At 43.6% G+C, this 26,616-nt stretch overlaps 1 protein-coding gene across 2 annotated transcripts in view; it reads left to right on the top strand.

The window, feature by feature from the left end:
- Positions 1-26,616, top strand: part of COL18A1 (collagen type XVIII alpha 1 chain) — a 243,257-nt gene that overhangs the window by 153,726 nt on the left and 62,915 nt on the right. For both annotated transcript variants that reach the window (XM_040357625.1, XM_040357624.1), the window contains one exon: positions 12,553-13,097. In XM_040357625.1, the coding sequence (XP_040213559.1) occupies positions 12,553-13,097 (545 nt within the window). The remainder of the gene's footprint in view (positions 1-12,552; positions 13,098-26,616) is intronic.

The raw sequence follows: 26,616 nt of genomic DNA, 5'->3' as shown, positions 1-26,616 counted from the left end.
CTACCACATACTGGCATGAGAACCGGCCTGCCTGGCTGGCACCTCTGCCTCACACTCTCATACTGTACCTCTCATTTGGAACCATGAAGAACTTTAGGTCTTCAATCGCTGGCTGTAGATAGACTCCATCCAGTTGCAAACACTTGTTTCCATGCTAAGCAGCTTTGTCCTCCCATCCAAGGCAGCTGTCTTTTCCTACCCGTGGCAAATTAGTTGAGTTAGTGATATGGTTGGTTATGTGCTGGGGGTTCTTCCTCTGGGAATAGCCATCTTGTCCTCATGCCATGTGTACAGTACACCACTGCGCTTTACAAGTTGGACAGAGCAGCATTGTCATCTGAAATGTGTTAATCTACATTGAAGAGTGTGAATTCTGAGCGCTCAGCCAGGGAATGATAAGGGCTTTCTCAGCCGCGTTGATGAATTTATACAGATGCGGGGTGATGTGATACTCTCCTAGAAGATGAGTCATTATGATGAAGTGAATATAGAAGCATCACATAGAATTTAATTGAGGATTATGAATAGAAGCTGCTTGTCTTTTATGTCCATTTTTATTTATTTTTTGTTAATGCATGCGACATCATGCAAACTAATTATAAACATTTCCATGCATAGTTGCTACTGCTGATGACGTTCATATAGGGTTAAATCATAACAGAGGGCGGTATAGTCAAATCAGACCACTTTGCACATGTTACATCAACCAATTTTTTTGTAATTAGCTGTGATATCGGTCTTCAGACAAATGGCGAATTAAAGTTAAACTGCTACAATTTGAAATTAACATTTGAAAGGCTTAAGCCCCGTCGATTGATCAGACCTTTGTCCGACCAAAAATCACATCGGAATTCCGACGGAATTCCATTGGAGTAAAAGAGACATGTTCTCTATCTAAACTCTGATGGAATTCTTCGTAATTTGGGATGGAATTACTCCGATGGGGCATACTCAGTCAGACTTTTTCCATCGGAAATTCCGATCGTGTGTACGGGGCTTTACAGTGACCACAACTCACTGACTCCATATTTCAGTCTTTATTTCTAGCACTGTTGTCCATCTCAGTCTCTCTGCCTATAATCTGGTATTCTGAGAACCCCACTTGTATTGCAGGAGAGCTTTTCCAAAACACGCCCGCCACTGACACCTTGCTGTTTTTTCCACAAAGAAAGCCTAGTGCAAAATAAATCAAGGGATTAGAAAAAAATCCTGGACTGCCGCACTCTCTTAAACAATGTCTTTATTGGATAAAATCAAATCAAAACATAATCCAAAGTAGTGCAGTCAAAAATGAAAAAGTGGACAACAGGACAAAAAGTGGCTAAGGACTCGTACACACGACCGAGGAACTCGGCGGGCGAAACACATCATTTTCCTCGTCGAGTTCTTGTTAGGCTTGTCGAGGAACTCAATGAGCCAATTTTCTCCATTCCCGTTGAGGAAAAAGAGAACATGCTCTCTTTTTGGCTCGATGAGTTCCTCGACAGTTTCCTCGATGAAAAATTTACACACGACCGGTTTCCTCGCCAAAAAATCTCTCCCACCAAGTTTCTTGATGGATTCTGCCCAGGAAAACGGTTGTGTGTACAAGGCCTCACATGTTTCACAATCTTAAGATGCTTACTCATAGCAAAATAAATCAAGTGAGCAGTTTCTCACAGGCACCGATTGTATTTAAAGGCTAAGTTTACCTTTGTTCACCTTTTTTTTTATTTTTTTTCTCGTTTTCTAAATTCCAGCTCCCCTATGTACCAATATGGCACTACATGTACTTCTTTTGCAAAAGTAAAACAGTTTTTCATTTATTCTACACATGCTTACCTCACTGTCTTTACGGCTATTTAAAAACATGTATCCATTACTTCTGCCTTACTTCCTGGACAGACTATATGTCATGACACAGGAAGGAGTTGACCAGCTGATCTCATTCTACCTTCAGCTGGTCAACTCCCTCCTGTGTCATGGCCTAAAGTCTGTCCAGGAAATAAGGCAGAAGTAATGGAGAAGTGTTTTTAAACATGCATGAGCACAGAGAGGTAAGCGTGTGTAGAATACATGAGAATACATGAGAATTTTAAATTTAAATTTAAGTTTAAGAGAATTTTAAGTTTAAATTTTTGCAAATGAAGTACACTAATGCTATTATGGCCTATAGGGAAGCTGAAATAAAATAAAAAAAGTGAACAAATGGGAACTTTAAAGCTGCCATGGAAGTAAATTGGTGATACAATAAGCACAGACAGAGGACGTTACAAAGCACAAGCTTTGTTAGGTTCCTTCTCTAATACTTTGTAAGGTGATCTCAGGATTTTTTCTGCAGCAGATTACAGAGACTGCAGGTAAAGGTAACATGAGTTAAAGATTTAGCACAGCAGTAACGTGCTCTTTGAAAGAACACCTACATCAAAAGAAAAAAATAAATACTTTTTGATTGGAGTACCAAGAGAAATAACACACACAAAAAAAGTTAAATCTTACAGTTCACCGTTTAGTAGCCTGCTCTGGTTTGAGGTAACTTCAATAAACAGTCAAGTCCCTGGCATTTGGCAGTTGACAGGCAGGAGCTTATTACCAAAAGAATTCTCAACTTAGGCCGAAGTTGGGGCCCCATATACAGTCCAGATAAAAAATACAATATGGGCACAGAGATTGATCTGATGGATGAACACAGGTGTTTCAGGTACCACAATGTTCATGCACTTCAGTATTATTGTTACTAGAGAAACATCTTAGAAAAGGTCAGGTTAAGAGCAACCACCTTAAAATGCCCCCTTGTACCTGTAACTGGGTCTGAATGAAATTCTCTGGAGCCCAGGGTGCCCTGAACCCACTGCATTCAGTAAGAAGCAGGACTAAATTTGGGGGGAATTTGGGTTTTTACCATATGCCATCACACTGTTGAAGGGTCGACTCTGTAGAGACCAAAGGTAGTGAGATTACTTAGATCCTAATTAAGGCTTCCTTGTTACTAAGTGCAGACAGATTGAGTGGATCCTGAGCAAGAAAATAACAAATTAGACCTAAAGTCTTTTTTTTTTTGACAGGGTGGTCAGGGGGTTACAATACCTGTCTGGTTTTTAATGCTGTCTGTGTTCCTGCTAGGGAGGTACCTTCTCTTTTTGCCCTTGTGAGCACTGAAATTGAGACTGTAAGTGAGGGAAAAGGTAAAAAGTTGAGCAGATCTAGAAGAAATATAAGGGAAATCTTGCAATGGAGGCATTTGTTCCAGTTTCTAGACAGAGATTTACCTCACTTTGGAGAATTTTCTCCCACCTTCTGTTGTGTTTAAAGGGCAGGAGGGAGTAAAAGAAATATTCTTGAATGGTCCAAAAAAAAAAAAACTGTCATGCCCTGTACACAAGACCGTTTTTCCCGACGGAATTCCTCTCAAGCCTGCCTTGTATACACACAGTCACTCAAAAGTCCGGTGAACTTTTGACTGCCAAGAACGCGGTGAGATGTAAAAGACTACGACGAGCCAAGAAAATGAAGTTCAATGCTTCCGAGCATACGTCGAATTGTTTCCAAGCATGCGTGTTTTTCCCCCTCGGAAAAGCATACAGACGAACGGTTTTCCCACCAGGATTTTTTCCTGATGGGGAAAAAGGAGATCCTGCCCTCTTTTTTTTTTGTCCGGCAGTTTTCCTGTCTGAAAAACTGTGATGGAGCATACACACGGCCGGAATTCCCGACGAAAAGCTCTCATAGCAGTTTTCCCATTGGAAAAAGTGGTCGTGTGTACGAGGTATCAGAGTTTATTTGTTTCCTACACTATCCAAAATTGAAAAAAGTGTTTTAGATACATATAGTAAGTGATAGAAAGCTATAGTATATTCCGTAACAGCACCCATTTAAAGTGGTAATTGAGGAATCCAGCTGGTGACAAGATGGTGACACCTTGGGCCTTTGGTTTTGTGTTGATGACGTCAGTGTGAGATGCCACTGAGATCATTCAGAATTCAGAACTCATGACGGATGTATTTGACCTGCAGTGGACCTCCTTCTGGAATGCAATTAACCTACTCAAGTGGGTTTTGCATTCCCATAGACTTGTATGGAAATGTAAAACCCATGTTATGTGAACAAAATCCCAGTGACATAGGTTCTTACATTGCTTTGAGTGGAATACAGGTGCAAAAATGCAAATATCGGTGGAGTCCCTGCAAGGTATAAACTTTAAGTGGGTGATTTTTACCCAAAATATCAGTTTGGAGTAGAGTGCCCTTCAAATATTATGCCGCGTACACACCATCACTTTATGTGATGAAAAAAAACGACGTTTTTAAAAACGTAAATTTAAATGACCGTGTGTGGGAGAAAACGTCGTTTTATGTCTTGTGAAAAACGACAAAAAAAAATTGAAGCATGCTTCAATTTTATGTGTCGTTTTTCAAAACGTCGTTTTTTACTTCACAGAAATTGACTGTGTGTAGCAAAAAACGACGTTTAAAACGACGTTTTTAACCCCGCGCATGCCCAGAAGCTAGTTATGAAGCGAGCTTCAATGGAAAAAAGTGATGAACGTAACCTCGCTTTGCTAGAGCATTGTGAAAAAATGATGGTGTGTAGGCAACGTTGTTTTTGAAAATTGAAGTTTCAAAAACTTTGTTTTTTACTTCACAGAAAATGTCGTTTTTTTTCATCACATAAAGTGATGGTGTGTACGCGGCATTAGACGTTAACTATGATTTAGGTTTACACCAAACTTTCTGCTAGACGTGGCGTAGAGATTCTTTCTTTCCGATAAGAGTCTGGGTACATAGAGCTCTATTTTGATATTGATGAGTTGTATATTGAGGAAAATAAGTGAAAATAATTCCTCGATATGGTATATATTTTCCATTACTGCGATTTATGAGGTGAAATCTGTTCAATTTATCTTGTGGGAAAGGATAAGATCACATATAGATGGTATGTGTGGAGGATGGGGTAGTGTGATTTACTTGATGCTTGAACTGTCAACATGTACCTGCTCCATCTCCAGATGTTTTCCATCACTATACTATTTCAGTCATGTAGATGGGATTTATTATCCAGCGGAGGGTATGTTCTGACAGAGTCATACTCTGTGCTGCTTAGCATACGTCCTAAATATTGGCAGAACTGTCTTGTTTGTGTATTAAAATGTCTCTGTTGGCCACTGATTGCCAGATTCAATAAAATGATGTGAATCTGAGTCAGAAGGCACATTTTCCAACATCAGTCAGATATTTTATTTTCTCAGGGAACAAAATAAGATATAAGATTGGTTACTATGAACACTTTTTCTGGAAAACTTTATTTTCTTTTGTTTTTTTAACCACTTAAGGACCGCCTCATGTACATAGACGTCAGCAGAATGGCACAGGCAGGCACATCAACGTATATATACGTCCTCTGCTTGACGTGGGTCTAGGGTCCGATCGGGACCCCCCCCCGGTACATGCGGCGGTCCCCGTGGCTTCAGGAGCGATCCGGGACGACGGCGCGGCTATTCGTTTATAGCCGCTCCGTCGCGATCGCTCCCCGGAGCTGAAAAACGGGGAGAGCCGTGTGTAAACACGGCTTCCCCGTGCTTCACTGTGTCGGCGCATCGATCGCGTCATTCCCTTTATAGGGAAGACACGATCGATGACGTCATTCCTACAGCCACACCCCCCTACACTAGTAAACACATACACAGTGATCCCTAAATGTTACAGCGCCCCCTGTGTTTAACTCCCAAACTGCAACTGTCATTTTCACAATAAAGAATGCAATTTAAATGCATTTTTTGCTGTGAAAATGACAATTGTCCCAAAAATGTGTCAAAATTGTCCGAAGTGTCCGCCATAATGTCGCAGTCACGAAAAAAATCGCTGATCGCCGCCATTAGTAGTAAAAAAAATAAAATAAATAAAAATGCAAAAAAACTATCCCCTATTTTGTAAACACTATAAATTTTGCGCTAACCAACCGATAAACGATTATTGCGATTTTTTTTACCAAAAATAGGTAGAAGAATACGTATCGGCCTAAACTGAGGAAAAAAAATGTTATATATGTTTTTGGGGGATATTTATTATAGCAAAAAGTAAAAAATATTGAATTTTTTTCAAAATTGTCGCTCTATTTTTGTTTATAGCGCAAAAAATAAAAACCGCAGAGGTGATCAAAAACCACCAAAAGAAAGCTCTATTTGTGGGGAAAAAAAGACGCAAATTTTGTTTGGGAGCCACGTCGCACGACCGCGCAATTGTCTGTTAAAGCGACGCAGTCCCGAACTGTAAAAACCCCTTGGGTCTTTAGGCAGCATTTTGGTCCGGGGCTTAAGTGGTTAAAAAGTACCCACCCAGAGCTGTACTGGTACCTCAGAGTGCCTGTATGTCAGGACAATTGTTCTAATGATAACCTATATAAATATATATAAATTTGGACCCAGCCTCCCTGGGTCAGAGCAGGCCTGCCCCCCCTCCAAGCTCCTATTGGTGAGTGAGGGTGCCCATTTTAGTGAAAGACCAATTCTAAGGCTTAAGCTAACCATACATAATCATAATTCCACCATGCAGCCCTGGTTCACACTGGGCTGCGGGAGTGAAATCGTGCGAGTTCAGCTGAACTCGCACGATTTCACTCCCGCTGGCAGTCCCGATTTCGGCTGCGATTTAAGAGACATCTGTGCAGGTTTCTGTAAATCGCTGCCCGAAATCGCAAAAAGTAGTACAGGAACTACTTTTTGAAATCGGTGCAGCGCCGCACCGATTAGGGCAGTGTCATTGCCGACATGTGAAATCGCATCTCAAATCGAAGGAAATCGTACCTAGTGTGAACCTGGGCTCAGTCAACTAATTTCATTCAAAAGCACTTAAAGCATGAAAAAAAAAAGTTCTCATATGCAGTGGGGCTGTGACCGCATTGCATGGGTTAACTGCTCGTCTAGGGGTGGACAGAAAGGCTATACTTTTTTTAAAAAGGTAATTTTATTAATGCATGTAAGGTAAACATACACAAGAAAGAAAAAGAGTATATTGCACAGATATACATATGTAAGTAATACAACTACAGCATACGTTCAACTTTATATTGCAAACACACCATAAAAAGTCAGGATCATGCAGATGTCTAAATGGGTGTGCATTTTACTGAACAAAAAAAAATAAAACAAACAGTAACGAAAGGCTATACTTACCCGAGTCTTCGATTCTCTGAAAATTGTGCTCCCCATATCCAGTGGTGGACTGTTCCTGCCATTCTCCTTATCTAGAACCGGTCTATGGGTGTGATGACCCCAGGAGCAGTCCATTCACAAGACTGCTAGCGTGCAAGGGGGGGGGCAGGAGCAGCGTGGACCGGTCTTGCGCTCAGAGGATCAGCGGATTGGGTAAGTATGTCTGCTCTGCAATCCACCTAGACAGAAATGAGCAATTCTTCTTTAAAAAAATTCGCTAGACCTGCTACTTGAATGGATTCCCAAATGTATTAAACAGGTCTCTTTAATTGCCGAACTCAGGGAAACATAATGTAAAGCAAAGTTTATTACAATGTATAAGTATATAGCATATTTAGAAGTATATTTATATATACCTGTACATTATATGTTCATTGGTCCACAGGGTTGTAGTGGATATACTACATATACCAGAATTTATCTATAAATCCAATTTTGCATACACTATACAGAAACCTTAGTTTGCATTGTTCTTTCATACAACATTATACCGTACGTAATCATTTAAAAGATTGAATATTGGTGACCATGAAAGTTAGAATTCTGAATGAAACTATATTCTAGCAAAGACACAATAAAATAAGTATGCTTTCCACCAACGTGGGACCACAATTATGCCGCATACACACGGTCGGAATTTCCGAAACAAATGTTCGATGTGAGCTTGTTGTTGGAAAACCCAACCGTGTGTATGCTCCATCGGACATTTGCTGTCGGAATTTCCGCTGATTCTCAATTTTTCCGAGAACAAACAGCAATTCTGATGCACAAGAATCCTACGCATGCTCGGAATCAATTTGACACATGCTTGGAATCATTGAACTTCATTTTCCGGCTTGTCTTAGCATTGTACATGACCACGTTCTTGATGTTCGGAATTTCCTACAACATTTGTGTGACCGTGTGTATGCAAGACATGTTTGAGCCAACATTCCATCGATTTTTTTTCATTCAGATAGAAAACAAAAAAAATCTATTTTTTCTCAGCACTACAGTTAAAAACAATTGCCGATTTGTCCTCATTTACCACTAGAAAATGTAACATTTAGAAAATTAACATTTTCGAAAATAATTCTTCTAACTTGCTTTAGAAACTGGAAGGAAGCAGGCCAGGCAGTTGACCTATTTATTTGTAAAAGGAGGGTGGGACAGCCAGTGTGTTTACTTTTGAAGCCCCATGTTAAGGTCACATTGACATTTGCACTTTATCTGTATTATAGTAATGAAAGATTTTATTTCAGTTGGTGATTATTTAAGGGAGCACCACAAAGCACCCTATTGGTTATCACCTATATTGAAAAACATATAATGTCTCTTGTGCATGCATGTTGCTATGTTAAACATCATTGGGTGTACAAAGTCCTGTAGTTCCACTCATACTTCTTATGCCTTGTACACATGATCGGAATTTCCGATGGAAAAAAGTCCGACTGACTTTTTCCATCAGATATTCTGATTGTGTGTAGCCCCATCGTCCAGCCATGCTTCAGAATAGATGGGTCTTACGTTTTTTTCTGAAGGCCTGATGGTTTTCTTCCATCCGAATGTCTGTAGGTAGAGCGTTCCATAACCGTGGTCCTTGGACTGCGAATCTTCGTTCTCCTTTAGATCGTGAGATGAAAGAAAGTCACTGGAGGTAGTAGAGGGCTCGGGAGCAATTGTTTTAACAAAATCGCCATGTTGACACCCAAGAGCCCTCTGGATCAAAAGTCACACCACCTAAAAAAAAATATTTCACTTGTGGGTGGACTGACTGGGATGTATTGAATCACTCACAAACTTAACCAATATTTAAAGGACTTTTTGGGGAGACCTCCCTGCTGAAGTCCTACTCTTAGCCACCGTGGAGTATCACATCTATTGTTACATCAGGGTAGTCTAACTCCTCTAGCTTCACAGTCCACAATATATCATAAATAGAAAACCTGAAGGTGGGCGCGAGTCTCCTGCATAGGCAAGTCAGCATGCTGAAAATCAAGGTGTAAGTGTTTACCCCTCTAAACCCCATGAGCTCAATACACCATCCACCATCCAGACAAATTGAAAGGTGACTTCCGGTGAACTTAATTCTTTAAGCTTACTAACATGACATTAAATCCCTGAGAAGAAGCAAGCACTGGTGAGCTGTGAGGGATTTGGCAGTGATTAGTAAATTACTAAGTGATTACAGAGAGCATCTTACGATTAGCTGCGGATGTACCATAAAAAGCACATCTGCCTAAGTAAAAGGCCCTTTATATGCAACTAAAGTTGCATTGAATTCTTAAAGCCCCTAAAGCGTCAGCTGTTCCTCTTGCTAGGGAATTTTCCCATGAAGACCCCATAAATGGCGTATCTCCTGGGACAAATGGAAAGAAGTCGAGGAAAAATTGTACTGGGAAAAGCATCTGTAGATATTTTCCTGCTGCCATTTTCATTCCTGATTAGAATTGCTTGAGACACTATACCTAACGGAAAACATATTTGAACACTCCAGAAGACATACATTCATGGTTGCAACAAATGTCCTAATTTCCAACAGTTGTGCTATGTCAGTTTTTGTTGGCTGGGGGCTGCCCATATAATAAAGCTGCCAGACACATGGACTTACTTAACAAGGCAAAGAGTAGCGTGCAAATCTCATAACACATAGCAACCTAATGACACCCACCCTGCACTGTTCAGACTGTGAACTGATGAATGGTGGACAATAATTCAGAGACTTGTAATGCAAAAAATAAATAAAACGTATCCGAGAATTGTGCTTTTAGTGCAGTTATTAAATTTAAATGCCCCCCAGATTCAACAGGAAGACAGAAAGAAGAGGGAGAGGGGGGAGTTCCTCGAGAAGATCAAACCTTACCTTTTTACAATTACATTTTCAATTCCTGTATATGTATTGTGCAAATTTCCAAGTGCCAAGATGGCACAATTTCATGTCGCATGCACACAAGTTGCAAGATCACTGGGCGCAGTGTTGCCAACCGTCCGTATTTTTACGGACAGTTCGTAAAAACTGGCACTTTTTTCCCCCGTTCGTAAATGTCCGTGGTTGCAGGAATGTGCCAGTAAAAATAGCCGAGATCGGTTCGGCTTGGAACTGCGCATGGAGATTGGAGGCAGGTGGTGATGGTGGCTGCGGTGGCACCGCAGGGGGAGATTGGAGGCAGGGGGTAATTGGAGGCAGGCGGTGTAAGTGGCACTGCATGGGGGGATGGTGGCACCGCAGAGGGTGGGGGATGGAGACAGGGGTTGTTGGTGGCACCGCAGAGAAGGATGGAGGTAGGGGATGATTGGAGGCAGAAGGCCTGGGGGAGATTGGAGGCAGAGGGAGATTGGAGGCAGGGGGAGATTGTGGCACCGCAGAGGGGGGTGAAGGCAGGGGGGTATTGGTGGCAGAGGGGGATAGACGCATGGGGTGATGTGCCTAAATAATTTTCCCTTATATAGAAAAAAACAAAAATATGTTTTTTTACCTTAATATCTACCTTAAATCACATTGCTATTTGCCTAGCGTACTTGTTTGTAGCCTAAATACTGAAATTTGCATCTAAAAATGTAATTTAGTAACTTTTGTGAAATGCCAGGAAAAACGTGGCTGCGCCCAGGCCCGGATTTCCCACAAGGCCACTGAGGCCAGGCCTTGGGGCGGCAGTGGCATGGAGTCCCCCGATGCCTGGAACATACAGTTAAGGGCGGTAAGTTATGGAGAAATCCGCTCGCTCGTTAACAAGTGATTGCGGCGATGTCGCCGAAATCACTTGTAAAATGTGTGCTCCCGTCCGTCCTCCCCTCTCCCCCCACCCCACATACCTCTCTTTGCTGGCTCTGTCTTCGGGACTCCGGCCTCCCCCCGGCCACCGAGTCTGTCTCCTGTCCCTGCTGCCGATGTACACAGAGAGAGGGGAGAGCTGTACTCTTCCCATCTCAGCTGTGACAGGAGTTCTAGCACAGTGCTAGGACTCCTGTTTTGGAGGTGACAGGGTCAATAAAGAGAACATGTCACCTCCAATTGCAATCACACAGGGAATTGTTTTCTCCTGTGTGATACCAAAAAAGTTAAGTGAACAGAATGTTTTTAATGCAAAATTTGAGTGACACTGTCAAAATCTGTTCTCCCAACATCCCTTTTCTGTGAAAATCAAAGGAGCCAGGCAGAAAATTGTTGTCCGACATGGGCTACAGCCAATCAGATGCAACCAGTGTTCAGGTATTCTGACAGCTATGGGTAGGGTTACGGATAGGGGATTTGAGTGTTTTTTTTCTTTTTGTTTAACAAGAAACATCTTATGGTGTATGGCCAGCTAGTGGAACTATAGGCAAAAAATTTTTTTTTTCATTTTGGATGGAGTAAGAGAGGGTTATAACCCCTGGCAAATTTTGTTTTGTGCCATCTGTGTCCAATTGTGGAAATTTACCTTTACTTCCTGTCTCATAGCCAAACAGGAAGTTAGAGGAAATCTCTGCAAAATAAGGGAATCCATTTGGGCCCCCCAGGTCACCAGAGCTACTGTAGTGTCCTTATTGGAAGATGGCCCCTCTATTACTTTTCTGGGGACAACCCACGATTTGTGAATTTCTTTTACTTTCACTTTAAATTATAATGGCCAACAGGACAATTGGCCACACTCGGGTCTGTTGACACTGGCCGACATCCAATCATATCCACTAAAAACAGATGGATGGGGATCCGTTTCCCATCTGTCTGGCGAATCAGATTGGGTAGCAGTCAGGCGTAAACAGACAGGCGGTCTGTTTATATCCGACCGCCCAAAGAGGAGAGCGGGCTGTGTCTGTGTCCACTCTGCATAAGGGGAGAGGACATGGACCAACCAGGTGCCTGCTCAGCAGGGAATGAGACCACCTTGCATGCAAGGAGCTTTAGAGAGGGGTAATCTCCCTAATGGGGGCACAGACAGCACTCTGTCCAAAACTTTAGTTATGCTTTAAGGCAGAACAGTGTAATAATATACAATTGTCAATAGTATTAATTGTAAAGTTATTTTAATTGCGTCTAAGCCAATTTTGTCTGCTGTGATGGAGGTCTGTCTTTAGTTTACTACAGCTGACTATGAAGTGTTTGAATAAACACATCTTTGGGTGTCTTCAATTGGCACAAGTGTGAATGGTTCCCATGGGTACAATGTTTACTTCATGATTCTATACAAACACATTGGAATACAATAAGTAATGAATACTCTTTAGATGATTAATCGGCAGCCAACAAAATTGAGAGACTATTTTTTTTTTTTGTAAAATAAAGATGCTGTTTATCTACTTGTGATCATGCTTTGCTTTGAAATATTTATTATAGTGTGTATGCACATTGCCAGTGGCTTTTTATTTCTAACAGATCTCTCTTTTTCCTCTTTTTGTCATTTTTACAGATCGGGAAAATGTAGAGGTTGGCCTCCTGCAGCTCATTGGAGATCCACCGCCAGAAGAGATCACTAAAATCTTTGGCCCTGATAGGACTCCCGGCTATGTATTTGGAGAAGATGCCAACACTGGACAGGTGGCACAGTACCACCTTCCTAGCCCCATGTTTAGGGACTTTTCTATTCTCTTCCACATACAGCCTACCACTACCAAGGCCGGAATGCTGTTCTCCATCACTGATGCTTCACAGTCTATTGTGTACATTGGAGTGAAGCTGTCAGAAGTCAAAGATGGTAAGCAACAGATCATTTTTTTCTACACCGAGCCTGGATCAACAGTGACCTTCCCTGCCGCCACCTTCAGCGTCCCAGCACTGACAAACCAATGGACACGCTTTGCCCTCAGTGTGGAAGAAGAGGAGGTTGCCCTGTTCATGGAGTGTAATGAACTGAAGAGGGTCCGTTTTGAGAGGTCACCTGATGAGATGGAGCTGGAAGATGGATCTGGGCTTTTCGTGGCTCAGGCTGGAGGGGCTGATCCCGACCGCTACCAGGTAAAAGTCAATTCAGAATAAGGTCATGAGGCGGTCATCTGTTAACAGCAAAATTATGTGTGGTAGATTACTTGACAGATTGCAACAGTGATTGTGCCAGGGTGTTTATGACCTAATCATTTGTAGTTAGCAAAGCCAAGAATTCTTGATGTATGGCCATGTTTTTACTATGTGTAGAATGTTAATGTGTTGCAGGAAAGGAGATGATTATAAAGTGTTAATGTTATAGTACTGCATATATTTTAAGTTATTGGGTGGAAGAAATGGCTCAAGCATAATAGCCATGAAAAATAAGCTCTTACATCAGGCAACTTTGCTGAGCTCTATTTGCATATCATGTGTACCAAACTGAAAAGCACCAGTAATGCCTTGTACACACGAAAGTCAGATGGACTTTTTCCATCGGATATTCCGATCGTGTGTAGCTCCATCTGAGTTTTTTCATTGGATATTCCGATGAATTCCGTCGAAGTTTAGATATAGAACATGTTCTTTTTTACTCCAATGGAATTCCGTCGGAATTCCGATGTGATTTGGCCAGGCAAAAGCCTGATCCTGTGTATAAGGCATCCTAGTGAAATCAAGCACCTTGAGGTATTTGCATGCTTACCCACTGATTGCCTGCAGAGAGGAACACCTAAAACATCGGGTGCACTGTGAAGGGGACCATACACTATAGCAGTAATGGCAAACCTTGGCACCCCAGATGTTTTGAAACTACATTTCCCATGATGCTTATCCACTCTGCAGTGTATTTGAGCATCATGGGAAATGTAGTTCCAAAACATCTGGGGTGCCAAGGTTCGCCATCACTGCACTATAGGATCTGATACTACAATTGTCTCTAGATCTACCATCAAGTATGTAGTGCAGCCTTTCACTACCTTTTATACAGAGGAACCCTTAGACCCGGTTCACACTGGGAGCGACTCGTCAGGCGACGCAGCCGCCTGAGAAGTCGCGTCCCATTCTAGTGAATAGAACCGTTCTAATAGGAGCGACGCAAGTCGCTCCGACTTAGAAAAAGGTTCTTGTACTACTTCAGGGGCGACTCGGGGCGACCTGCATTGACTTCTATACATAAGTCATTTTGCAAGTCGCCTTAGATGTCGTCTTCATGTCGCCTGGCCGAGTCGCCCCCGAAGTCGTGCCACCCCTGTGTGAACCGGCTCTTAAAATAACGACATGTTTGTGTGGTTGTAAATAAAATAATAAATACAAGAAAAAAGACTGTAGTAGAACATATGACTAGCATTTTTGACACCCAGAGCAGAAAGTTTTTTTTTTTTTTTTTTTTAACACTCCCCTGTTCTATAAGAAAAAAAAAATTCAGTAACAATCATGAAAAGGAACAAACAATAATAGTGGCCAGAAAAGAAACACCAATGGTGTGTGGTGCCCCTTAAATTAGAGGAGATTGCCTTCTTATATTGGAAGTTGGTGTAAATGGTCCCATACATTGGTGGTCTGTGGGAGAAGGACACCTAAAAAGAATAGTCAATGAGTGAGTCAATGAGTGCTTACATTGCTGACCAGTTGGAAAACTGCCCCCCCCCCCCCCCACCCTTATACACAGCTTAAAAGATTATTGTACCCTGATATAGTGCAAGGGCCTGTCTAATTCGATACAAATTAAATGTAATATTTAAGTTTGTCCTTGCATTATAGTTTCTGGTAAAATGGCCAACCTAATGCAAATACTGATCAGTTTTTACTGCCCTTTATCACTGGTCCATCACTCTGATGGAATTGCCTTACAAATCAATAATACGGTACATAAGGAAAAAAGAGTCTGGCCAGATCAGATGTCTTCAGTAATTTTAAGGTAGAAAGCCCTGCTCAACTGCATTGCCACGTGGGAGTCGCGCCTAGTTCCTTCACTCTGCAAGCTGCCTTTTCCGAAGCTGGGATAAGGATTCCCATGCTAGGCAGACTACACAGTGACCCCGTATAAATTTGGGCAAGTGGCAGCTCGTAAAGATCTGGGACTGGGAGACTATGCAGAATTTTAAAAAGATACAAATATGAGTTCTCAAGACTTTTATTAATTTAAATGTATTTCTAGCCAAAACCTTTTAACTTTTTTGCAGTCTATGTTCCATTGGGAAATTTTCTCTTCGCTTCCTGTCCTATTACCAGTTTTTTTTAACACTGTGCAGAATCTCTGGTAGGGACAGGAAAATAAACTAAAGTTCTAGCCTTCCCCTACATCCTACAAATAAGAAGTATTTAATTACTTTTTTTTGCCCGTTTCCCCTCCCTCCCTGTCCTGGTGATAATGTTGCTAAAAGAAACCTGACCATTCCCAAATCTATCTACACTAAAGAAAAAGTTTTGACTAGAGATGCACTTTAAAGAGGTTGTAAAGGTTTGTTTTTTATTTTCTAAATAGGTTCCTTTAAAGCAGAGGTTCACCCTAAAAACATGTATATACCATTCCATCCAGCATACTGCCGACATGTACAGTATGCTTATTTTATTTTTTTTCGCTGTACATACCGCCGTATAGCTATTTATCCCCCCAGCTTCCGGGTAGTGGATCCCGCGGGACTGGGCGTTCCTATTCAGAGACTAAGTGATTGACGTGATGACAAAAGCTTCCCCCCGGCACATAAGGCGCGTCACCAGTTTCCGAAAGAAGCCGAACAACGGTGCGCAGGCGCCGTATAAAGCCGACTCGCAGTTCGGCTTCTTTCGGAAACTGGTAATGCGCTTATGCGCCGGGGGGAAGCTTTTGTCATCACGTCAATCACTTAGGCCCTGTACACACGGGCGGATATCCGTTGAAAACGGTCCGCCGGACCGTTTCCATCGGATATGTCCGCTGGCGGATTTTGATCTGATGGCTGTACACACCATCAGATCAAAATCCCCACGGAAAACATCTGCGGTGACGTGGCAGCGCCGTCGCCGCGACGATGACGCGGCGACGTGCGCGACCCTGGAAGGTAAATACTTCCACGCATGCGTCGAATCATTTCGACGCATGCGAGGGATGGAGATCGGACGGACTTATCCGGTGAGTCTGTACAGACGACCGGATAAGTCTGAAGGACAGGTTTCCAGCGGATAGATTTCTTAGCATGCTAAGAAATTTTTATCCGCTGGAAAACCGTCGGCTGGACAAATGTCCGCTGGAAAATGTCCGCTCGGGCCTACACACGACCGGATCTGTCCGCTGGAACTGATCCGCGGATAAATCCCAGCGGACAGATCCGGTCGTGTGTACAGGGCCTAAGTCTCTGAATAGGAACGCCCAGTCCCGCGGGATCCACTAACCGGAAGCCGGGGGGGAAAATAGCTATACGGCGGTATGTACAGCGGAAAAAAAAAACAGCATACTGTACATGTCGGCAGTATGCTGGATGGAATGGTATATACATAAAGGAACCTATTTTGAAAATAAAAATTACAACCCCTTTAAGATGTAATTTGTTAATTGTCCACTATGCTTTTACTGTTATTTACTTTACTCTTTAAAATCTTTAAAAATTGATTTATGGGGGTAAAAAAAAAAAAAACTTTAAACATGTTGGTGGGATGGTCCTTAGATATCGATAACAGTCACTTGGCAGATATGCATCAGTAAGATTATAGCATAATTACTGCGTATTAGATGAAAGGCAGAGCATGGTGACATTCACAGACAGTATCTGTATACTCCAGATTCCAAATTCCTTTTTTTTGTTCCTTCCTTGTCATCATTTTCTATTACTGACTGGCTTTCTGTCCTTCTGTCTGCTATGTTGGTTTTCAGACTGTTGTCCTGGGGGTGTACATAGACCAGATCTGAGTAATATGCTTGGAATCTGCTGTCCGAAGTGTGTGAACAAAGCGGGCGTTTTCTTCCCCTGGAAATTGAGGGGATGCTGAGACAAAGGGGAAATTGAGTTCTGAGAATGGAAGGATATGTGTGATAAAAGATGATTACTGTACGGGTGGTGGGGGCTGCTTGTGATGGGATGTAGAACAGCTGAAGGAATGACAAGTTGGATGGTTGTGTGTGACTTCATGTAGGGAGATGCCCTTGCTTGCCAACAGGATAAGGGAGGTCAGTGTTCCTGCCCTGGCAAGCTGCACAATACAAAGAGGGTCATACATACATACAAACATACAAACAGTGTGGATGCGGCAAGGATGACTTTTATTGGCCTTGATAGATTTAGGAAACATATTAATCCCTCATAATAGCTTTAGCTAAACCTCAGATAAATAATGGAGTTTTAAAAGTCACTTAAAAAGCTTTTACGGAAGTATAGTTTTACATATATCTAATGTTCTAATCCGCTGTCACAATTAGGAAGAGATTTCTTCCTCTCATAAGCACTACATTAGAGGATCTGCCGGCAAGAACATCTATGTGTTGAGGAACCTGTACTGTTGAAGTGGAACTCAACACTTTTTTAGTTGGCTGTAGATACCCAACAAGAGGTCACGTGATCTGGTTCTTGCTAGACATGTGCACACTAAAATATTTTGTTTCGTAATTTCGTTTTCGTCCGAAATTTTTTTTTATTTAGTTACTCCCGAAATTCGTTTTTATTTATTTTGTTTTTCGTTAAAAAAATGCATTCGTACGAATATCTAAATTAAGGTTGAATCTGTCATTGAAGGCTTATGGTGTCTGTCGAATGTTCTAAGAAGAAAAAAAAAAAGAAAAAAAGATTCGACAGAATCTTTAAAAAAAAAAAAATTCGACTCTTCATGTCTCTCTATGTCGAATCTTTTCTCTCTATGTCGAATCTTTTCTCTTTATGTAGAATAATATTGGACTAATAGAGTTAAGGTTAGGCACATTCGACCGCAACGAAAACGAAAATAAAGCATTTGTTTATGTCGGAACTTTTTTCGATGGAATTTCCGACGGACTTTAGATAGAGAGCAGGTTCTCTATTTTCCCGCCAGAGTTTTGTCCGGTCAAAAGTCAGACGGTGTGTAAGCGGCATAACTGTGCATGGCCAGCTTAAAGGGATTGTAAAGTCTCAAAGTTTTTCGCCTTAATGTATTCTAAGGTGAAAAGCCTTCTTTGCTGCAGCGCCCCCCAGACCCCCCCCCTCCTCCTTTTCCTTATCTGAGTCCATTCCTTCCAGCTGCTGGCTCCCATCTCATTGGACAGATTGATAGCCATTGGCTCCCGCTGCTGTCAGTCAAATCCAGTGACAGCCGAGTCCCACTGTCTGTGTCAATGGACGCAGCAGCAAGACTCGGAACCACACCTGCACGGGTGTCCCCAGAGAAAGCAGCCTTCCCTGGAGGCACCTGATAAAGGGGAAGAGCCAGGAGCACCGGCGGGGGACCCCAGAAGAAGAGGATCGGGGGTGCTCTGTGCAAAACCCTTACGCAGGGCAGGAAAGTATAACATGCTTGTTATTTTTATTGTTAAAGAGCAGGCACGTCAATGGGAAAGTCATATAAAAGTGACTTTGAGGCAAATACTTTATTAATAAAATATGCATTTACTAGAAATACATTCTTCTTTCCCTTTAAATAAGTCTCTGGTCTTGAAGAGTTAACCTTGGATTTTTTTGTATCCGGACTTTTCTTTATTAAGTCTAATTAGAAGATATTAAGCAGATTGTCTTTTGAACCTCTGCATTTAATTAATAGATCCTGTTTTTGTGTAACAGCTGCATTATTGACCCCTGTTATATCTTTGTTGTCCAAGCCGAGTTTGGAGCTAAGCCTTATTTTCTTAACATTCTGCAAAGAGAGATCCACGCTTTTGGCAAGAATACAGGTTTACAAATTAACTGAATGACAAACATTAGGTCTAAAATCAAATCAGTATGTCCTTATTAAAGGTACCCATAGGCATTATGTTATACTTGCTTAACATATGTCAACAATCAGCAAGGTGGGGGATTTTCTTAAAGTACAACAACATTTTCTTGTATGACAGTCTTAACAGGTACCACATGCAGGAACTTTGTGATGTGCAAGCCTCGAAAAGTAAACAAAGTAAAAATATTTCTTTACCTTCCCTGACTGAGCCAAATCCTTCATTTGCATCTCACATACTCCCCTTCCAGACACTGCAGCTCACAGTGGGAGGGGTTTGCGAACAAAGGCAGTGCTGTCAATCCGGCAAGCAGTAGGCAGTACTAGGTGTGGCCAGGTGCTGATTGACAAGCTTACAGGCTTATGGGTCAGCAGAGACAATGCTGATAGCCACGCCTCCTGTAACATTGTATCTCACAGTATTGTGAGTGGCAACTCTGCTCTGAATTCAGGAGCAGTGCAGCATCGTTGCCACATCACAGGAAGCTGTATTAGGTGGAGTTCACTGGCAGGGTCAGCAGATATTTGTAGGAATTTGCAGGGGGACTAAGAGAAATCTGTAAGCTACCTTTATAATTAAATGCAGCATTTGATTTTGGTAGGCCATAGTTCTACTTTAATCAGGTTGATGTTTTTGGGTCAAAAGACGATTGTTCCTCTTATTTAACAAAAAAATAAATTACAGCTGTGTGAGAAGCCTTTGATGGAACAACCATTCCCTAACTCACGGGCTATGTAATAGTTCCAAGGCAGTGACTTCAGTCTCAGTGAATCTGAATAGATTCATCCATTGACTTGTTTTTACAATGCAGTAAAAAATGTAGGTAATGCTGCCTCCCTTTTCCTTTAAAGGAAACCTTCAGCGGCTTCATACACCCTGTTAGAGCCCAACCGGGGGAAGATCAGACTTTTCTGTAGTGTTGGAGCTTACCACTACCTGCCCCCCCCATCCACATTTCTGCTGGCCAATCACTATAATGGGCTGGCCTCATTGGCCAGGAGCAGTTTGCAGGAACCAGAAAGGCAAGGGCAAGCTTTGCAACTCCCATAATGGCCAGTGATTTGGATATAAAAGAAAGATACTGTTTTATCATGAATGACAAATCATTTCTAAAGAAAAATTACGTCCACAAAATATATTTTTTTCATTTTATATAGAACAGGAAAGGACAAATATTGGAGTTGTACTGCTGCCTGTGTCCATCCTGCGAAGTTTCTTCGTCACTTGCTGTCCCCGTTACAACAAGACACACAGGATGTCTCAAAAACAGAAAAGGGGACGCAGGCAGCAGTAAAAACCTGGCAGAGTTTCTGACCCTTCCCCACTAACCAAAAACTGTTTTGGGTAGATTAGTATTGGGCATTATTCACAATAAATACCTGTAATTTCCATGTAAATGAATGCTTTGGATCATACATCACTTTTAGTATGACAGTGTATTCAGCGGTACAAAAATGAACGCAGCACACAGTCCATTCATTTGCTGTAATGACTTAAATTTCCTCAGCAGGTACCAGGAAAAATATGAACTCGACCCTGTCCTCTTGTGTCCATCAAATGAATTACCACGCATATCTTCCAAACTCTGCATGAATAAGTAATTATGTGGGTCACACGTATCAAAAACAAAAGTAGTCATCTTGCAGTCAAATATTTTCAGATAAGTTAATACTAGAATTAAGACATGCAGGACAGGGGAAGCTGTGACTGCTGTGGGTTAGTAGATATCATGATGATATTGTCATGTCAATTCAGGTCATCTCTTCCATGTGTTGGAATTTAGAGGAGTGCTTTTTATGTTCATAGATAACTTTTTAGCAGTAGTAGAGCTTTGTACCGCATTAGCTATTAATGGCAAAAGTTTGGAATTTAAGTGATACACATTGGAACTTCAGTAATTTTTTCATCGTTCCATCTATTAAATATTCTGCCCTTGTTGTTTTACAGTAGGTGCACGCGATATTGTGTCAATCTCGCTCCCTTTCTCGGCGAGATTGAGCACCTACGAGCCCCATCGCGGGAGCCAGCGCCGAGCTGGCTTGCCGCGATAGAGACAAAGCCGTCATAGATGCGACGGGAGATCCGACTTGGATTCCCGCCAATTCTACACGTGTGCGGCGTTTGTTATGAATCCTGAGGGGGAAGTCCTCGCCGGATTTTAAAAAAAAATTCGGCATGGGTTCCCCCCTCAGGAGCATACCGGGCCCTTAGGTCTGTTATGGGCTGTAAGGAGAGCCCCCCCTACGCCGAAAAAACGGCGTAGGGGGTCCCCCTACAATCCATACCAGACCCGTATCCAAAGCACGCTACCCGGCCGGCCAGGAAAGGAGTGGGGACGAGCGAGCGCCCCCCCCCCCCCCCTGAGCCGTACCAGGCTGCATGCCCTCAACATGGGGGGGTTGGGTGCTCTGGGGCAGGGGGGCGCACTGCGGCCCCCCCACCTCAGAGCACCCTGTCCCCATGTTGATGAGGACAGGGCCCCTTCCCGACAACCCTGGCCGTTGGTTGTCGGGGTATGCGGGCGGGAGGCTTATCGGAATCTGGGAGCCCCCTTTAATAAGGGGGCCCCCAGATACCGGCCCCCCACCCTAAGTGAATGGATATGGGGTACATCGTACCCCTAACCATTCACCTGGAGGAAAAATGTCAAAGTTAATAAACACACTACACAAGGGTTTTTAAAATAATTTATTTTTCTGCTCCGGAGGCTCCCCCTGTCTTCTTTATTAGCTCTTCTACCAGGGGGAGCTTCTTCTTTGACGTCTTCGGGTGGGTGGGGGCCGCCGTCTGGTTCTCTTCCACCGCCGGGGGGGTCGCTTTTAAAAAAAGCCCCTACCCCCGGCGGGTTTCCTCCGGCGTCGTCGGCGGGGGGGCTTCTTCTTCCGCTATCTCGACGGGTCTTCTCTGCTATCCAGGGGGTCTTCCCAACTCTCCGGGGGTCTCCTTCTATGTTCGCCGCTCTCCGCTGTTGACTCGGCGCACCCCGGTTCTTCCTCCAGCTGTCCGGTGCCTTCTCCTTCAGCGCTGAACGTCTATCTTCTTTTTCCGTGCTGTGACGTATTCTTCTTCTTCCGGGCTGTGACGTCATCTTCTTCTCTTCTCCAGATGTTGACACGCCGGCTCTTCTCGCTGAAATGGCAGGTGCGCTGCTTTCATCGGACCTATATAGGCCTCACAGTCCCATCATGCTCTGTACCTACCCATGTGATACCTACCCACGTGGGTAGGTATCACATGGGTAGGTACAGAGCATGATGGGACTGTGAGGCCTATATAGGTCCGATGAAAGCAGCGCACCTGCCATTTCAGCGAGAAGAGCCGGCGTGTCAACATCGGGAGAAGAGAAGACGTCACAGCACAGCGGCCTGAAGGGAGAAGTAGAAGTTGTCACTGAACAGCGGAAGAAGAGGAGAAGACGTCACAGAACAGCGGAAGAAGGAGAAGGCATCGGACAGCGGGAGGAAGAACCGGGGTGCGCCGAGTCAAGAGCGGAGAGCGGCGAACATAGAAGAAGACCCCCCGGAGCGGAGAAGACGTCACAGAAGAGCGGTGAAGACCCCGGAGAGCAGGAGAAGACCCCCGGAAATCGGAAGAAGAAGCTCCCCCTGGTAAAAGAGCTAAAGAAGACAGGGGGAGCCTCCGGAGCAGACTAATAAAATATTTTAATACCCTGTGTTTTTTATTTGTGTTTTTACCACTTTTCCTCCAGGTGAATGGGTAGGGGTACGATGTACCCCATATCCATTCACTTAGGGTGGGGGGCCGGTATCTGGGGGCCCCCTTATTAAAGGGGGCTCCCAGATTCCGATAAGCCTCCCGCCCGCATACCCCGACAACCAACGGCCAGGGTTGTCGGGAAGGGGCCCTGTCCTCATCAACATGGGGACAGGGTGCTCTGGGGTGGGGGGGCCCCGCAGTGCGCCCCCCTGCCCCAGAGCACCCAACCCCCCCATGTTGAGGGCATGCTGCCTGGTACGGCTCAGGAGGGGGGCGCTCGCTCGTCCCCACTCCTTTCCTGACCGGCCGGGTAGCGTGCTTTGGATACGGGTCTGGTATGGATTGTAGGGGGACCCCCTACGCCGTTTTTTCGGCGTAGGGGGGCTCTCCTTACAACCCATAACAGACCTAAGGGCCCGGTATGCTCCTGAGGGGGGAACCCATGCCGAATTTTTATTTAAAATCCGGCGGGGACTTCCCCCTCAGGATTCATAACAAACGCCGCACACGTGTAGAATTGGCGGGAATCCAAGTCGGATCTCCCGTCGCTTCTATGACGCGCACGTTGGAATGTGCTGTCACTATTCCAGTGAGTGCGAGATGTCGGCACCATGTCGCCGAGGATCAGCGCGATGCTGTCATGCTAAAAACACAATATCACAAACACCTACTGTACCTTTGGATAGTAAAAAAAATTTTTTTCTGCCAGTAAATACTGTATACAGCCCACGTCCTGTTTCTTGTCTGGTCATTAGCCTAGGCTTATGAGATCATGCACAGCTCTCTGTCACTCTAGTGAGAGTTTGTCAGGAAAGAGTGGAGGTGAGGGCCAATGAGAGCTGCAGAGCTGTAGGTGTGCCTCTGTGCGTTTGTGTAAATCCAGTAAGTGAACAGGAAGCAGCTTCAGCTGCCCACAGTTAAAATGGTTGCAGTCAGACTTAGTGGAGGGAGATTTATGCAGCATATTTGGCAAGTACAGGATCACAGTATATATATAAAATAATATGCAAAGTGGTTGGAGGGAAGCTTCAGAATGGCAAAGATGTTTTTATTACAAATTATGTGAGCAGACTGCAGTTCCTCTTTAAAGATGTAAGTTAAAGCGGGGGTTCACCCTATCGACGAAAAAAAAAATATTTTTTTTTCTTTTACCATAAAATCAGGCATTGTAGCGCGAGCTACAGTATGCCTGTCCCGAATTTTTTACCCCCGTACTCACCTTGTACGCGTAGATCGAAGATACCGGGGAATGGGCGTGCCTATGGAGACGGAGGATGATTGACGGCCGGCTCTGGCGCGTCACGCTTCTCCGGAAATAGCCGAAATAGGCTTGGCTCTTCACGACGCGTGCGCATAGCCTGTGCGCAGGCGCCGTGAAGAGCCGAGACCTACTCCGGCTGTCTTCGGGGAGAGTGACGTGCCAGGGCCGGCCGTCAATCATCCTCCCTCTCCATAGGCACGCCCATTCCCCGCGGGAGCCGAAATCTACGATGTCCGATTACAAGGTGAGTCCGGGGTTAAAAAAATCGGGACAGGCATACTGTAGCTCGCGCTACAATGCCTGTCTCGATGGTAAAATCGTGTCGGGGGGGGTGAACTACCGCTTTAAGGATTCGGAACTCATTAAGTTCTTTCCTCATGCATTAATAACATGAAATAGACAATAAAGAGTATCAACTAAATTCCAAAGATCCAGATCAACTTTTTTTTAGGGTGTAGTAAAGTTAATGGGGCAGATCCACAAAAGTATTATGCAAATTAGCTAGTTACGGCGATCCACGAACGTACGTCCGGCCGGTGCATTTTTTTAAGTCGTTAGGCTTTTTCCGGCGTATAGTTAAACCTACTGTTATGAGGCGTACTCAATGTTAAGTATGGCCGTCGTTCCCGCGTAGAAATTTGACATTTTTACGTTGTTTGCGTAAGTCGCTCGCGAATAGGGATTTGCATAGAATGACGTCACCGTCGGAAGCATTGGCTTGTTCCGGGTTTATTTCGAGCATGCGCACTGGGATACCCCCACGGACGGCACATGCGCAGTTAAAAAAAAAAACGTAGTTTGCGTGGGGTCACGACGTATTTACATAAAACACGCCCCCATCACAGCCATTTGAATTCCGCGCCCTTACGCCGCCAAAGATACACTACGCTGCCGTAACTTACGCCGCAAATTCTTTGAGGATTCGAAAAAAAAAAAATAAGTTACGGTGGCGTAGTGTATCTTAGATACGCTGCGCCCGGCGGATTCTTGCGTGAAGGTACGTGGATCTGCCCCAATGTGTGCAATCCATATTTCCTTGCTTTAAATGTGTCCTTTTATTCAGTATATAGTAGCTACGTTTTTTTTTTGGCAGTAAATACGATTTCCTGTAGCATGTTCATGTCTAGCAGCAAATCTTCCCCTGTATCGGGTATTCAATACTTGTCACAACCATACACTTGATGGCCCGGATTCACAAAGCACTTATGCCGACGTATCTCCAGATACGCCGCGTAAGTGCAAATATGCACCGTCGTATCTGTGCGCCGGACCCACGTACTAAGATACGCCTAAAAACAGGCTTCATCCCACCGACGTAACTTGCCTACGCCAGCGTAGAGTGGGCGCATAGTTACACTGGACGCATTTGGCGCTCCCATTGATTTTCCATTCAAATATGCAAATGAGGGAAATACGGCGATTCACGAATGTACGTGCGCCTGACGCAAGTGCGCGTAAGTTATACGTACGTTGTAAAGTTATGCCCCATAAAGGAAGTGTAACTCAGCAGCATCCATGCAAAGGGCTGCACCAGGGAACACAAGCCGGCGTATTTTACGTAGGTTACGTTCACGCCGTAGGCAGTGATCCGACGTATCTTAGGGAGTAGTTCCGACGTGATTCTGAGCATGCGCACTGGGATGCGTCCACGGGACGGCGCATGCGCCGTTCGTTATACGTATCTGTTTGGTGCTCGGCCCATCATTTGCATGGGGTCACGCCTCATTTGCATGGCTCACGCCCACTTCCACCTACGCCGGCTTACGCCTAGGAAACCCAGCGCAGTTTTGGGAGCACTGGCTTTGTGAATTCAGTGCTTGCCTCTCTGCGATGCGTCGGCGTAGCGTACAGGAGATACGCTACGGCGGCATTAATGTGCGCCGCTGTCTATGAATCCGGGCCGATGACTTTGGGATCCCCATATCTGTTTTTATTTGAAAACACGACTTCCTGAAATTGAAGATTTAGTGGAAATATGCTTCTAACATTTTTTAACTGTTTCTCATTTTCGAGCTGACAAGTGATCAAAATTGGGGCAAAATTCTGTAAAAAAAAAAAATTATTTGACATTGCATTTGCTTTGATCCATCTGTAGATTGTTGATCAGGTACTAGATTGCTGTGGGTAAAATGGTTCTAAAATATTGATTTTTTTTTTTACCTTAATGCAATCCCTGTATAAGGTAAAAACAAATGCTACTCCACCCGTCCTAACCCCTGCCCCTAAAAACGTACCTGACTTCTCTCACTGATCCAGTGCTGTCCCAGCTGCAGCACCACTCTCCTCTCTTCCTAGTCTCACAGAACTAAGAGCAATGGCAACCATAGGCTCCCGCTGCTGTCCGTCAAACTCCTGTATGGAGGGAGCTGGGGCGTGGCTTACTGGTGCTGTATGTGTCTATGGACGCACATAGCCAAGCTTGAAAGCATGTCTGCATGGTGCCTCCTTAGCTTGCTGAAGAGGCACTTGGAGGAGCTGACAGCACCAGCAGGGGACTCCAGAGGAGGAGGTAAGGGAGTGCGCTCTGCAGAGCAGGTAAGTATTTGAGTGTGTGTGTATATATATATATATATATTTATATATATATAAAACAAACAAAAAAATATATATATATATATATATATATATATATATATATATGTATACAGTATATATATATATATATATATATATATATATATATATATATATATATATATATATAGGTTTCTGTCAACATTTACAGGATTTTACAGTAAATATATGTGTATATATATATATGT

Source organism: Rana temporaria, chromosome 6, assembly GCF_905171775.1.
Source record: "Rana temporaria chromosome 6, aRanTem1.1, whole genome shotgun sequence".
Classification (NCBI taxonomy): Eukaryota; Metazoa; Chordata; class Amphibia; order Anura; family Ranidae; genus Rana; species Rana temporaria.
The sequence above is the reverse complement of the archived record's forward strand: the minus strand, read 5'-3'. Positions and strand labels throughout refer to the sequence as shown.